Here is a 16,069-nt window from a genome sequence, read left to right on the forward strand (position 1 = left end):
AATAGAGACAATATACATGCAAAACTATGATGAAAACACCAAGAGTTTTATTCCCGATGCATAGGATAAAATGGTATATGCCTGCTGTATTACACAAAGTCAGTGTTCATTAACATGTAGAGCAGCAGATTTAGTACTAACACGTGAGAGTAAGTACTGCTGCTACCATATTACCTGCTTGGAATAATGCTCTTTCATAAATAAATGACATTTTTTTATTCTCAGGAACTTGATGGTCAGTTAAAACTGCTGAGAGACCTGAATTTCAAAAAGCATCAGGAACTCAATCAACTGCAAGACACTGAGAAAACCTCTACAGCAGAAATCGGTGGATGTCGATCAACGCTAAAAAGTCTTAACTGCCTCTTACGTAAAGTCGATTTAAATGCTCTGAAACAACAGGAAATCATTTACAGTCAGGTAGCTATTTCATTGTGCACCGTATTGCATTCACTCTGATAACTATTTAGTCAGTACTGGCATAAATAAGTATTTTAGCTTCTGACATTGTTAAAATATATATTTTACAAATTTTCATATTTGATGCTTTCCCTTAGTTTCTTTTTGTTCTGGATCTTATGAATTACTCCAGCATGCATTTGTAAATGATAAACATGCAGACACCAATCTCATGAAATGTGTGTTATTTATAGGATTTAGCACATACTTATCTTGTATCACTTTCTAACTGTGCCCTTTTTTTTTTTATCATCTATTTATCTTACCTGCTAATTTTTGTTTCTGAAATACCACAGATCAGTCCAGACAAGTGGATTTTGCATCCCTACTTGCAGGTAGAGGAAGAGAACTAAAATGCTTTACAAGCACTGCTACTTAACTGAGAGTGCCACCTGCAGTCCCTCAGTATTGACCTGTCTGTACCCAAGCCAATGGAGAGCCATCAGTGAACTCAAATAACAACTTAACATAGAAACATAGAAATGACAGCAGAAAAGGACCAAACGGTCCATCTAGTCTGCCCAGCAAACTTGTGGTAGCATCAAACGTTCAGGCTTATTGGTCAAGGACATCAACAGCCTCATTAGTAAGTTGCCCCCACTCCTACTTATTTTCCCAGACACCTAAATTCAGTGTCCTTGTTGGCTGCTGTCTGAGTCCGATTTCCCCTCCCCCTTCCCCCCCCCCCCCCCCACTGTTAAAGCAGAGAGCAATATTGGAGCTGCACCAACAGCATGAAGGCCCACTGGCCAAGGGTAGCAACCACCACACAGCAAGTTACCCCCATGCACTTCCCTTTTCATTTCCATTCTTTAGTCCCTAGGGATCCACAGTGTTTAATCCCATGCCCCTTTGAAATCTTTCACTGTTTTTTGTCTTCACCACCTCTTATGGAAGATCATTCCAGGCAACCACCATCCTCTCCATGATGAAATATTTCCTGATGTTGATTCTGAGTCTTCCTCCCTGGAGTTCCATTTCGTGACCCCTAGTTCTACTAATTTCTTTCTAACAGAGAAGGTTTGTTGATTGTGCATCATTAAGACCTTTCAGGTATCTGAAGGTCTGTATCATATCTCCCCTGCACCTCCTCTCTTTCAGGGTATACATATTTAGGTCCTTCAACCTCTCCTCATAAGTCATTTAATGGAGACTCCCCACCATTTTTGTCGCCCTTCTCTGGACAGCCTCCATTCTGTCTTTGTCCCTTTTTAGGATACGGTCTCCAGAACTGAACACAATACTCCAGGTGAGGCTTCACCAAGGACTTGTACAAGGGCATTATCACCTCCTTTTTCTTACAGGTTAGTCCTCTCTCTGTGCAGCCCAGCATTCTTGTGGCTTTAGCTATCGCCTTATCACATTGCTTCGACATTTTCAGATCACTAGACACTATCACCCCAAGGTGCTCTGTGCACAACAGCTCTTCACCCCCCATCACATACATTTTTGGATTACCACACCCCAGATGCATGACTATGCACTTCTTGGCATTGAATCCCAGTTGCCATGTCTTTGTCTACCTTTTGAGCTTCCTTAAATCACTCATTCTCTTTATTCCTTCCAGCGTGTCCACTCTGTAAGAGATCTTAGCATCATCCGCATATAGACAAACTTTACCTTCTATCCCTTCCGCAATGTTGCTCACAAACAGGCCAATACAGTAAAGGTCGCGGGAGAGCGGCGAGTGCCCGCTCTCCTAGCGCGCGCACAGGCCACTTTCCTGTGCACGCGATTCAGGGGGGACAAACATGCAAATTAGGGCCCGCAGTAAAAAGAGGCGCTAGGGACACTAGCACGTCCCTAGATCCTCTTTTTTAACAGGAGTGGCGACTGTCAGCGAGTTTGACAGCCGATGCTCAATTTCCCTGTACGTACCTGGATCAGTCCAGACAGTGGGTTATGTCCCCAATCCAGCAGATGGAGTCAGCACAAGCTTTGAGGGGGCGTATCCATATATACTACTACCCCCTCTGCAGGAGTTCAGTATCTTCTGACTCCAGCAGATGCGAGTAGGGGAATCAGGCTTCCCCTCCTTTTCCTTCACTTTCTTGCTTGATTATGGCTTGTTGTTGTCTTTTTCTGTGGATCAAGTTTGTATCAAGTTTGTATTAAGTTTAAAAAAAAAAAAAAAAAAGGCAGAGTTCTTTCAACTCCTGGGGAGTGGCTTATCTTCCTTGTCTCTTCTCTGCGGCCTTGCTGTTTATTTCTCGTTGCAGCCAGGGGTAAGTTTGTTTTTCCTTTGTAGTTTTTTCCTTTACAGCTCAGCCCCCGGTGCCCGCGAAAGCCGGTGGAGCCGGCCTCTTCGCTCTTTACTCCCTCACCCGCGGCCATTTTACAGCTCCTCATGGGCTGCTGAGCCATTTAGGGAAAGATGTCTGGGGCGGGTCGTGTGGCCAGGAAGGCCCCCCCCGCGGCACCCTCCTCTATTTTCAGACAGCGGGCAGTGCGGGCCGACCGGGCCCCCCCCGCAGCGGCGCCTTTGTGCGCGTGGCCCCCCCCGTGGCTTTTTCTTTTCTCCTGCAGCGATCCCGATGCCGCGGCCGTCCCGCTGTGCGGCCTGCGGAGACCCGGGGTCCCGGATTTCCCGGGAGGGCATCTGTGCACGATGCCTTCCCGGGGGGGAAGGTACCTCACAGTCCCTGACTGATTTCTCTTTTTTGCCCGGGCGGTGCGGGCCGGCCACTCCGCCATTTTTGGCGGGAACGGCGGCCATTTTACATTCTGAGCGCCCTGAGGCGCAGGCCACGAGGGGGAACGGATCCCTGGAGGCCACGAGGGAGAACGGATCCCTGGAGGACTCTACCAGCGGGGGTGTTCCCCCGATTTTGGTGCAGGAACCAAGCACCCAGAGCCAGGGAGCAGGAACCACGCCGCCCCCGAAGCGCACCCGAGCAGGCCGGGGTTCTCTCCGGAGTTTATCCTGCTCATGCATACCGCTTATCTGCAGGGGCTGGAAGCACCTGTGGGACCCCCCCCCCCCCCCCTCCTAAGATCCCTCGGATGTCGCCCTCGACGCCGGCCCCCCCCGACCCTCCGGGAGTGGGGGCCTCCCGCCTTCCTACCCGGGTCCGATCCACGCCCGCGGCAGTGGGGGCGGTGCCAGACCCAGCGGGACATGGACTTGACCTCCCGGACGGGGGACAAGGGGACGGCACACAGGAGGGGGATGATCCGCGTACCCTACGCCTCTTCCAGAGGGAAGAGCTGGACGACCTCATCCCGCAGATCATCCAGGAATTAGATTTGGATCCGCCACCAGACCCGCCTGCCCCAGTAGCTCCCGCTGTCATCACTTCTTCAAGGAAGGGAGATCCTGTCCTGGCGGCACTCCGGCCGAGGGCTCGGGCTTTTCCCATTCATGACTCGTTTTTACAACTTCTCACCAGGGAATGGGACACCCCGGAGGCCTCCCTGAAGAGCAGCCGGGCTATGGAAAAGCTGTACCCGCTCCCCGAAGATTTTCTGGACCTCATCAAGGTCCCAAAGGTGGACTCCGCAGTGTCGGCGGTCACGAAGAGGACGACTATCCCAGTGACGGGAGGTGCGGCGTTGCGGGACACACAGGATCGTAAGTTGGAAGTTTTCCTTAAGCGGGTTTTCGAGGTCTCCGCTCTGGGTATGCGGGCGGTGATGTGCAGTTCGCTTGCCCAGCGGGCTAGTCTCCTTTGGGTGCAACAACTCCTCACGTCTCAGAACCTGCCGTCCGATGAGGCTGCCCAGGCAGATCGGCTAGAAGCCGCAGTGGCGTATGGGGCGGACGCCTCGTACGACCTTTTTCGGGTCCTCACAAGATCCATGGTTTCGGTAGTGGCAGCACGACGACTACTGTGGCTACGCAATTGGGCGTCTGATACGTCCTCTAAGTCCAGTCTGGGCTCTCTTCCCTTCAGGGGCAAGTTCCTCTTCGGGGAGGATTTGGACCAGATCATCAAGTCCCTGGGGGAGAACGCTGTTCATCGGCTGCCGGAGGATAGGTTTCGACCATCCAGAGCGTTTTCTTCTTCTCGGACCAGAGCCAGAGCGCAACGGCGCTACAGGGGCTACAGACAGACGGGCTCCCGGCCATCCGCCCCCAGGTCTCAGCCCTGGTTGCGCGCCTTCCGCGGGCATCGGCCCGCACGCACTACTCCCGGAACCGGGAACCCCTATACCAAGTCTTCACAATGATGCCAGTCTCGCCCACTCCCCTGTCCCCAGGATTGGGGACCGACTAACGTATTTCTAAGCGGAGTGGGCACGGATCACCTCGGACCAGTGGGTCCTGGATACCATAAAACACGGCTACGCATTGGAATTTGTCCGCCCCCCGCAGGGAAGGTTCATCTTTTCCCCCTGTGGCTCGGACCTCAAGAGAGGAGCGGTGCAGCTGACTCTGGACAGACTCCGGGAGATAGGCGCTACTGCGCCCGTGCCCTTCGGAGAGGTGGGCTCGGGCCACTATTCCATCTATTTCGTCGTACCAAAGAAGGATGGTTCCTTCCGGCCTATCCTAGTCCTCAAGGAAGTCAACAAATCCCTTCGAGTCGTTCGGTTCCGCATGGAAACGCTCCGGTCAGTGATTGCGGCGGTGCATCGGGGGGAGTTCCTCGCCTCCCTGGACTTAACGGAGGCCTACCTGCACATTCCCATCCGCCCGGACCACCACAGTTTCCTTCGTTTCAAAATTCTGGACCAGCATTTTCAGTTCACGGCTCTCGCGTTTGGATTGGCGCCGGCGCTGCACACCTTAACCAAGATCATGGTAGTTGTGGCGGCAGCTCTCCGGAAGGAGGGCATCCTGGTTCATCCTTATCTGGACGATTGGCTCCTCCGGGCGAAGTCATTCGATCATGGACGCTCAGCGGTGACTCGAGTAGTACGGTTTCTACATTCCCTGGGATGGGTAGTGAACTTCTCCAAGAGCTCCCTCATGCCCTCGCAACGCTTGGGTTTTTTTTTGGGGGCAACTTTCGACACCCTACTGGGCAAAGTTTTTCTGCGCCAGGACAAAGCTCAATCCTTGCGGGATCACACACGACGGTTCTCTGCGTTACCAGAGCCCACCTCCTGGGACTACCTGCAACTCCTGGGAGTGATGGGGTCCACCATCGACCTTGTACCTTGGGCTTTCGCGCACCTCAGGACCTTACAGTGGGCGCTCTTCTCCCGTTGGAAACCAGTATTGCAGGACTATCAGATGATTCTCCCGCTCCCACAGAATGCCAGGGACAGTCTGGGCTGGTGGTTGGATCCGCCGAACCTGGCCCGTGGCATGTCCCTCGATCTGCCAAATTGGGTGGTGGTGACCACCTATGCCAGTCTAGCAGGCTGGGGTGCAGTCTGCGATCGAAGCGCCACGCAGGGGACGTGGTCCACGGTGGAGGCGAAGTGGTCAATCAACCGTCTGGAAACCAGAGCGGTCCGGCTAGCTCTGCGACATTTCCTCCCGCTTCTTCGGAACCGAGAAGTCAGAATCCTATCGGACAACGCTACCACCGTGGTCTACATCAACCGACAAGGAGGCACGCGCAGCCCGCAGGTCGCGCTCGAGGCGACGCTGCTGATGCAATGGGCGGAGCGTCATCTCGTCCGGCTAGCGGCCTCGCACGTCGCCGGTGTGGACAACGTCCAGGCGGACTTCCTCAGTCGTCAACTGCTGGACCCGGAGAGTGGTCTCTCTCCGACAAAGCAATGCAACTTCTCGTTCATCGGTCACTTGGATCGTTCACTTGGATCTGATGGCGTCCGCTCTCAACGCCAAGGCTCCACGCTTCTTCAGTCGCCGGAGAGAGCGCGGAGGGAGTGGATGCCCTGGTCCTCCCGTGGCCGCCATATCTTTCTTTTCCACCATGGCCCCTGGTGGGCAGGATGCTCCGCAGAATAGAAAGCCATCAGGGGACCGTGGTTTTCGTCACCCCAGAATGGCCCAGGCGACCCTGGTTTGCGGACCTGCTACAGCTGGTGATCGACAGGCCAATCAGGCTGGGGCACCTCCCCCAGCTCCTACATCAGGGCCCGGTATTTTTCGAGCAGACAAAACTCTTCTGTCTTGCGGCCTGGCTTTTGAGAGGCGCCGCCTCCGGCGTCGGGGCTACCTGGAGGCGGTAGTATCCACGCTATTGCGGGCACGAAAGACATCGACGTCGGCGACCTGTGTTCGAGCTGTGGTGTACCAGCCAGGCCACGAGACCCGCTAAGGCTTCTGTACCTCAGATCCTTCAGTTTCTACAGGCGGGGGTGGAAAAAGGGCTCGCCTATAATTCACTACGGGTTCAGGTGGCCGCCCTTGGTTCGCTGTGGAGCGATGGGGGCTCTCTTCTACAGTATCCTGACATTGCTCGTTTTCTCAAGGGTGTCAAGCATATGCGTCCTCCGTTGCAGGACCCTTGTCCCTCCTGGAGTCTTAACCTTGTGCTTTGCTCCCTGTCGGGACCACCGTTCGAGCCGCTGCGCAGCGCAACGATAAAGGATCTCACTCTCAAGACTGTATTTCTTGTGACCATCTGTTCCGCTCGGCGCATCTCGGAGCTGCAGGCTCTGTCGTGTAGAGAGCCCTATCTCCGTTTCTCCAACTCTGGAGTCTCGCTTCGCACCGTTCCCTCCTTCCTTCCGAAGGTGGTTTCTGCATTCCATGTGAACCAGACGGTGGAGTTGCCGTCCTTCTCTTCTTCAGAGCCGAAGTCTCTCCGTCTCTTGAATGTCAAGCGCACTCTGCGCCTCTATCTGGAGGCTACAAATGAGTTCCGAACCTCTGACCATCTCTTTGTACTCTGGGCCGGTCCTAAGAAGGGGTCTCAGGCCTCGAAGACTACCATTGCCAGATGGCTGAAGGCCGGCGTTGCTGCTTCTTACATTGGGGCGGGTCGGACTCCCCCACCCGGAATCGTAGCGCATTCTACACGTTCTCAGGCGGCTTCCTGGGCGGAGGTTCGCTCGGTATCCTCGCAGGAAACTTGTAGGGCAGCCACCTGGAAATCGTTACACACGTTCTCGAGGCACTATCGTCTGCACCTCGCCTCTTCGGTCTCTGGACACTTTGGCGAGCAGGTTCTCCGAGCAGGCCTCGCAGGACCCCACCCGATTTAGGGAAGCTTGGGTACATCCCACTGTCTGGACTGATCCAGGTACGTACAGGGAAAAGAAAATTATTATTTACCTGCTAATTTTCGTTCCTGTAGTACCATGGATCAGTCCAGACGCCCACCGCGTTTGGGTTCTTGATCCTGCTCAGCTCTGCGCTGCTTCTTGCTCGCAGTGTTCTGTGTCTTCACAGTTGTTTCTTTTCGCTGTTTTTCACAGCTCCCTACAAGTTGGTAGGATGTTTGCAGTTACTTGTTGCGGTTACAATTGTTTTCATTATCTGTTTCCACAAACTTGATCCTTCGGGGGTTTCTACTCGGGCTTTGATATACTCGATACTGAACTCCTGCAGAGGGGGTAGTAGTATATATGGATACGCCCCCTCAAAGCTTGTGCTGACTCCATCTGCTGGATTGGGGACATAACCCACTGTCTGGACTGATCCATGGTACTACAGGAACGAAAATTAGCAGGTAAATAATAATTTTCTTTTTGCCGGCGTCGGTTCTCAAACCTGCTGACTGCCATGGGTTCGGAAATCGGACGCGGTCAAAATTGAGCATCCGGTTTTCAAGCCGCGGGCCGATTTTAAATTTTCTTTTTTTTTTTAATTATTTTAAACTTTTGGGACCTCCGACTTAATATTGCCATGATATTAAGGCGGAGGGTGTACAGAAAAGCAATTTTTACTGCTTTTCTGTACACTTCTCCGGCGCCGGCAGAAATTAACGCCTACCTTTGGGTAGGCGCTAATTTCTGAAAGTAAAATGTGCGGCTTGGCTGCACATTTTACTTACTGAATCGCGCGGGAATAACTAATAGGGCCATCAACATGCATTTGCATGTTGCGGGCGCTATTAGTTTCGGGGGGGTTGGACGCGTGTTTTTGACGCGCTATTACCTCTTACTGAATAAGGGGTAGAGCTAGCATGTCGAAAACAAGCGTCCAAACGCAGGATAACAGTGCGTGCCGCTGGAGCACACTATACTGTATCAGCTGGAAAGGTATTGAACAGAACAGGTCCCAACACTGATCCATGTGGCACTCCGCTTAACACCATTCTCTCTTCAGAGTAGGTTCCATTTACCATCACACGCTGCCTTCTATCAGTCAACCAGTTTGTAATCCACTCCAAAATCTTTGTGCTTACTCCCAAGCTTCTCATTTTATTCATAAGCCTCCTGTGTGGGACTGTGTCAAAAGCTTTGCTGAAATCCAAGTATTCTTCCTCAATCCAATTTTTTAGTCACCCAATCAAAATAATCAATCAGATTTGTCTGACAGGACCTTCCCCTGGTGAATCCATGTTGCCTCGGGTCGGGCAACCCACTGGATTGTAGATAGTTCACTATCCTTTCCTTCAGCAGAGGCGCCATTAATTTTCCCACCACTGAGATGAGGCTAACCGGTCTGTAGTTTCCAGCCTCCTCTCTGCTTCCACTCTTGTGAAGCAGGACCACCACTTCTCTTCTCCAGTCCTGCGGCACCACTACCGTTTCCAGGGATCTATTGAACAGGTCTTACAGCGGACCCGCTAGCATATCTCTGAGCTCCCTCAGTATCCCGGGATGAATTACATCAGGCCCCATGGCTTTGTCCACTTTCAGATTTCCTAGCTCTTCCCATACATTCTCTTCTGTAAACAGAGTTTTGTCTACTCCACTTCCCCTCCGATTTCTTATTAATTAGCAGTGGTCCCTCTCCAGGATCTTCTTTAGTGACATAGAATTTCCCCTGCTAGGGCGAATATAGAAATTCAGGTTGGAGCCCCCTGAACTGTGGCCCTCACATCCAAAGACACAGAAAACCTCCTTTCGGTCCAAAGGTTCCAACTATATGCAAACTAATCTGTGCACTTAGGAACCAACTCCAATAATACAATCTTTTGAAAATCAGGGGATGGGTCTCTGGACTGATCTGTGGTATTTCAGGAATGAAAATTAGCAAGTAAGAACCAATTTTCCTTTCCTGTTCATACCCCAGATCAGTCCAGATAAGTATGATGTACCCAAGCTCCCCTACACTGGGCGGGAATCTGAAAGACCTGCTCATAGAACACTCTCACCAAAACTCGCCTCCTCCGGCGCCTGCACATCTAAGAAATAATGCTTGGTGAAAGTGTGAAGGGACGACTAAGTGGCCGCTCTAAAAATCTCCTGTGGTGACCCCCAACTGACACTCCACCCAGCTGGTTGCCTGCACTTGTCAAATGTGCCCGAAAACACTCCGGGACAGTCCGACCCTTACAGAGATAGGTCGAAAAAATAGTTTCCTTCAACCAATGAGCAATAGTGGCTTTAGAAGCTTTAGTTCCTTTCTTTGCACCTCTGAACAAGACAAAGAGATAATCTGACCATTGGAAACCATTAGTGACCTTAAGATATCGTAACAGAGTCCAACGAACATCCAGGAAGTGCAGATCCCTCGTCTGCTATCACTCCCCAGCCAAAAAAAAAAAGCCAGAAAGCCGGAAGATCTACCATCTGCTTGAGGTGGAAAAATGAAACAACCTTCAGCAAAAACGAGGGTACCATCTGCAAAGACACACCATTGTCTTAAATGCGCAGAAACCTTTCTCTACAGGAGAAAGCCTGAAGCTTAGAAATCCTACTGGCCGAAGCAATCGGTACCAGAAACACTGCTTTTAAAGTAAGGTCCTTCAAAGACACTTTCTGCAGCGGCTCGAATGGAGGACCACACAGACCTCACAACACCAAGTTTAAGTTCCAAGAGGGACACATCCTCCGCACTGAAGGTCACAGATGCTTGGCTCCCTTGAGAAATTTTATGATCTGGATGAGATGACAACGGCCTCCTTGCAACTTTCCCCGAAACCATCCCAAGGCTGCCACCTGTACTCAAAGCGAATTATAGGTGAGACCTTTAGTCAAGCCCTGCTATAAAAAGGCCAGGATGTGTGGAACATCCATCTGTAACACATCCAGGCCTTCCTCTACTCACCAGGACTCAAACACTCTTCACACCCTGACATAAGCTAGCAAAGTGGCAGGTCTTCCGTGCCTGAAGCAATGTCTTCATTTAAGTAGTACTCTTTTGATCTTAAATGTCTCCTATCAGAAGCCAAGCCGTGAGACAAAAGCGATCCACTCGATCCGAGAAGATAGGTCCTTGCCTGAGCAGGCCTTGAAGGTTAGCCTACCTGATGGGCCTGTCCACGGTGAGATGAATCAGATCCACAAACCACGGCGCCACCTACACCACCCTGCCTGGATGTCGCTCTGTGTTGTAAGACTCGCCCTACAAGAGGCCATGGAGGAAACATGTACAGCAGGATCCCTGTTGGCCATGGAAGAACCAGAGTGTCTATGCCTTCAGCTCTGGTGACTGAAGAATCTCCTTGCTTTGACATTGCTGTGTGACGCCATCAAATCCAGTTGGTGATTGCCCCATCTTGCTCGGATGAGGTCCCAAGCCTCCATCAACAACTCCTATTGCCCCGGGTCTAACTCCTGCCTGCTGAGATAATCCGCTGAACATTGTCCACTCCTGCAACATGAGATGCCACAATCCCTTGTAGGTACTACTTCTCCCAGACATTAATTCCTGGGCCTCAAGAGTCACTCCTTGACTCTTCATCCCACCTTGTTGATTGACATATGCCCACATTGTTGCATTGCTGAGAACACTCTCACCATTCGACCCTGAACCTGAGGTAGGAACATCCTCAACATTTTGCACACTGCTCTTGTTTCCAAACAATTGATAGACCAGGTCGCCTCTACTGGTGACCACTGCCTTTGGGCTATTCACCCTTAACAGACTGCCCCCAGTCTCTAAGGCTGGCACCACTACCTAGTCCGGGATCTCCAGATCCACCCTCTTCTCCAAACTGGGTTGCGACAGCCACCACAAGAGATTGGATCTGGAGGCCCCCTGGAGCGGTATGGGCCGATGCAACTTCTCCAACAATGGATCACAACAGGACAGAAGCGCCTTCTGAAGTGGACGCATATGAGCAAAGGCCCATGGTACTAAATCTAGAGTAGATACCATAGAACCCAGAACCTGCAGGTAGTCCCAAGCTCTTGGCATTGGCATGCTTAACAGTCAGGTCACCTGTGACTGCAACTTCAGAATCCTCTCTGAGGTAAGAAACACCTTGCCCAGTTGAGTGTCTAATCTCATCCCCAAATACGCCAAAGACTGGCTCAGAATGAGATGACTTTTTGCTAGGTTCACAACTCAGCCCAGGGATCGTAACATCTCCAGCACCCTTTGAACAGACCAGCCACATTCTATTTCTGAGTTCACCTGGATAAGCCAGTCACCCAGATAAGGATGAGCTAGAACCCCTTCCTTTCGCAGTGCAGCCGCCACCACTACCATCACCTTTATGAAAGTCCCACGGAGCTGTCACTAACCCAAAAGGCAGGACATGAAACTGGAAATTCTGCCTCAACACTATAAAGCGAAGAAATTTCTGATTCTCTGCACATATGGGGATGTGTAGATAAGCTTCTTTTAAATCCAAGAAGGCCAGAAATTCTCCCTGGAGAACCACTGCTATCACTATTCATGACGTCTCCATACGAAAGCATGGAACATGCAGAGCTGCATTGACTCTGCAGGTCGAGAATGGGCTGAAAGTTTCCTTCCTTCTTGGGAATTACGAAGTAAATAGAGTACCTCCCTCGACCCTGCTCCTTTGCCGGAACCGGAATGTTTGCATCAGACCTCCGAAGTAGGAGCAACTTATCCAGGACTGCTTCTTGCTTGCTGCGGGATGTGCAGTGAGACTCCATGAACACTTCCCTGACTGAGTGAGAAAATTCTAAAACATAGCCATCTCTAGAATCCACTGGTCTGAGGTGATCCTGGTCCACTCCCCGTACAATCGTGTCAGGCTTCCCCCAACCACTTGCGCGAGAGAGTGGACCAATGTAGCTTCATTGTGAGGACTTACTACCTCTGGTACCCTGGACGACACCATCCCTGGAAGGTCTTCGGGAACCCCAAAAGGACTGCTGTCTTCCAGATTCTTGCTTCTGCATTGTTGGCGAAGAACTCTTGTTGGGACGAAAATGCCTCACAACCTGGAAACGGGAGCGAGCAGTAAAGGTTTTCCTGCCATTCTTATCTTCTGGTAGCTTGTTTCCCGTCGACTCCCCCAATTGCTTCATTAACTGCTCCAAATCCAATTCAAACAGCAGCTTTCCTTTAAAGGGGAGATTGCAGAGCTGGGACCAAATATCGCTGACCAATTCCATATCCATAGCAAACAGCGTGCTGACATCACTGATACCATGCTCTTGGCCAAAGTCCAAATCAAATCATAAATCGTGTTGGCAACATATGCAACATTAGCTTCTAACTGGGCCACCTGCTTAGAATCATCAGAGGAACCAACAGCCTTCTCCTGTACCCAGCACAAACAGGCCCTTTGCATCAGGCTACTGCAGATCGCTGCACAAAGGCTTAAGGCTGAGATCTCAAACATTCTCTTCAACTGGATCTTCATTTTCCTGTCCCAAGAGTCCTTTAGATCGGCAGACCCTGCAACCGGGATGGTTGTCTTTTTGGTGACTGCCAACACCGAAGCATCTACCTTGGGCAGCACCAAAAGCTGTCAAATATCCTCGGTTAAAGGATATAACTTCGCCATTGCCCTGGACACCTTCAGACGTATTTCCAGGTTATCCTATTCCCAGTTCACCAGTTTCTTAACTTTCTTGGGGAGCGGAAAAGCCTTCGGAGGACCTCGGAGGCCATCCAGCACCGGATTCATTCCTTCATTATCAGATTACTCCTGCAGCACCTTAATACTCAGTTCCTTCAAGACATGGGGAATAAGGGGTCTCAACTCCTTCTTACAGAACAGGCGGACGACCCGCAGGTCATCCACCTCCACAACTGGTATCTCCTCAGGGTCAGACAAATCTCCATTTCCATCCCAGTTACTCCCTAACCTATCATTAGTTGAATCATCTCCAGGATCATCCGCAGGATCAGCATTTGCCAAATCCTCACCTGGATCATCCTGCAAGCCATTGGAATCATCCGATTCTACATTCCTAGTAGGATGGCTAAGACCCAGTCAGTAGAGTAGGTCCCCCGAACTAGCTAGGGACCCTCTAGGCCTCTTTGGGTTCTGCTGCAATTTCTGACTCAGGGGCTGCTTACTCCCTGCACCTTTCCTGGCCAAATAGGCCTTGTGTAGGAGTAAAACAAAATCCTTGGAGAATTCCTCCCCATCACTGCCCCCACAATCTGGTGCCTCCAGGATTTTTTCTCCCTGGTCCTCAACTCCGGCTTGCACTTCTGGATACAAAAGAGAAGGGGAATCTCAAGGCTTCCGAGAAAACGCCATGTGCAGCCCTCCTGCCTGTAACGGCAAAATCTCCCCTGGAGGCCTCCCTGACAGGACCCTGAGATCAGGTAGCTCTCCTGTCGGCTGCTGGCACTAAGGAGTGTCCCTCCCCTCCCCGCAGCACAATTGGCACAACATGCGGCCGACGCCACTGGCCTGACAAGTTTTGGCGCTCTCTGAAATCAGCGCCATTAAGGAGCACACGCAATGTGGTCTGCTTTTCCTGCTGCATCAACCTTCTAATGGCCGCGGCCTGAGTCACCTCAGTGACTGCCTGAAAACCATGCTGCACCGCTGAGCAGCTCTTCTATTCCCCCTGAGCAGCAGCCTGCAATGTCATAGGCCAGCAAGACTTACACTGCAAACTCCCCTCTTTCCTTTTTTTTTTTTTTTTAAAGATACAGTCAGACACAAAAACAAACAGAAGAAAGATTTACTTCCCTGCTGCTGACTGCTGACTGAAGGCTCAGGAAAGAAGACCTCAGAGAAAGGAGGGATTCAGGATCCCTGGCTTTCCTACCCCTGGATGCTGTGGGGTAAAGCCGAACGGGGATTGACAACCCCCGGCTCTACCTGAAAGATGCCCCTCGAAGTAACCTAACACCTCAGGGAGCGACTCCTGTAATCTTCTTTTCCTAATTTTTTTCTCTTTCTCTAATCTCTTATTTTTTAATATTTTAACCTTTACTTGACTGCAAGTTTGCACCTCTACCATCTGCTAGAGACAGAAATACGGAGGGACTGCAGGTGGCACTCTCGGTTAAGTAGCAGTGCCTGAAAAGCTTTTTATTTCTCTCCATCTGCATGTAGGGATGCAAAACCCACTTGTCTGGACTGATCTGGGGTATGAACAGGAACATGAACTTCCCTATAACAAGTATTCTATCTATATAAAATAATATATTATGTACTTACACATTGTAAAACATTGTTCAATCGTGCTTCCTGTTACATTTGGTTTGGACAACTACAGTCATGGACCTCTTCAGGTTCTGACACGAGTTCTGAGTTTCGAGTTGTTTTCCACTGTATTGTTGCTTTGATTGACAATAAAATTATATATATATATAAAAAAATAAATAAATAATATATTTAGTTTTGTAGAGTATGTGTGTGTTGTATCATTTAAGATCATTTGCTATATATCACATTAGATTATCATGATGCTAGGATTCTAATAAACTGTTAACTTGTGCGAGAGGGCAAGATCTTTAATGAGTGAATAACTTGAAGCCAGGTTACTTTGGAAGTTGATGTGGTGTTTTCTTATGCTAATGAATTTTTCTCTGTTGGTTTGCTCAGGATTTTCAGATTCAGCAATTAGAGCGAAAGTTGTCTCGGTTGAAAGGAGATATTAATGTAGAGGAAAAGAAGATGCTGGAAGCAAAAATTTCCGAACTTACCATAACCTTAGAAAGCAAGAAGAATGCACTCATTTTAATAAGGACACAGCACAAGAAACTTCAGGTATTGCACTGAAAATGTAGAGCTCTGCATTCAGCGTGTTTGTCCGGCTAAATGTGGCAAATGCTGGGATTTGAACATCCTGCTGGCCTGACTACCCCCGACATACAGGCCGATTCAGTAAAAGTCTCGGGAAAGTGGGCGAGCGCCCGCTGTCCTGTGCGCGTGATTCAGGGGGGAAGAACATGCAAATTAGGGCCCGCGGTAAAAAGAGGCGCTAGGGACACTAGTGCGTCCCTAGCGCCTCCTTTTTGACGGAGCAGCAGCTGTCAGCGGGTTTGACAGCCGATGATCAATTTTTCTGGTGTCTGTTCTCGAGCCCGCTGACAGCTATGGGTTCGGAAAACGGATGCTGGTTAAATTGAGCGTCCGTCTTCCGACCCGCAGGCCACCGGCTGATTTAAATTTTTTATTTTTTTGGGGGGATTTTTTTTTAAATTTTGGGACCTCCGACTTAATATCGCTATGATATTAAGTTGGAGGGTGTACAGAAAAGCAGTTTTTTCTGCTTTTCTGTACACTTTCCTGGTGCTGGCCGAAATTAACGCCAGCATTTGGCTGGCTTTAATTTCTGAAAGTAAAATGTGCGGCTTGGCTCCTTCCTTCCTTCCTTATTTATTTTATTTATTTTTTTTTGGTTTTTATATACCGGAAGTTCCTGTATAAAATACATATCACTCCGGTTCACAGGTAACTGAAATAACTACCGCCGTGTGGCAGTTTACATGGAACATATCAAACGATTTACATAGAAC

General features: G+C 50.2%; 1 protein-coding gene across 1 annotated transcript in view; it reads left to right on the plus strand.

Annotated features, from left to right (window-relative positions):
- CCDC39 (coiled-coil domain containing 39) overlaps positions 1–16,069 on the plus strand; it is a 294,107-nt gene that overhangs the window by 79,851 nt on the left and 198,187 nt on the right. The window contains exons 10-11 of the mRNA XM_029616381.1: positions 226–420; positions 15,153–15,317. Coding sequence (XP_029472241.1) covers positions 226–420; positions 15,153–15,317 — 360 coding nt within the window. The remainder of the gene's footprint in view (positions 1–225; positions 421–15,152; positions 15,318–16,069) is intronic.

The sequence above is a fragment of the Rhinatrema bivittatum genome, chromosome 9 (assembly GCF_901001135.1).
Source record: "Rhinatrema bivittatum chromosome 9, aRhiBiv1.1, whole genome shotgun sequence".
Classification (NCBI taxonomy): domain Eukaryota; kingdom Metazoa; phylum Chordata; class Amphibia; order Gymnophiona; family Rhinatrematidae; genus Rhinatrema; species Rhinatrema bivittatum.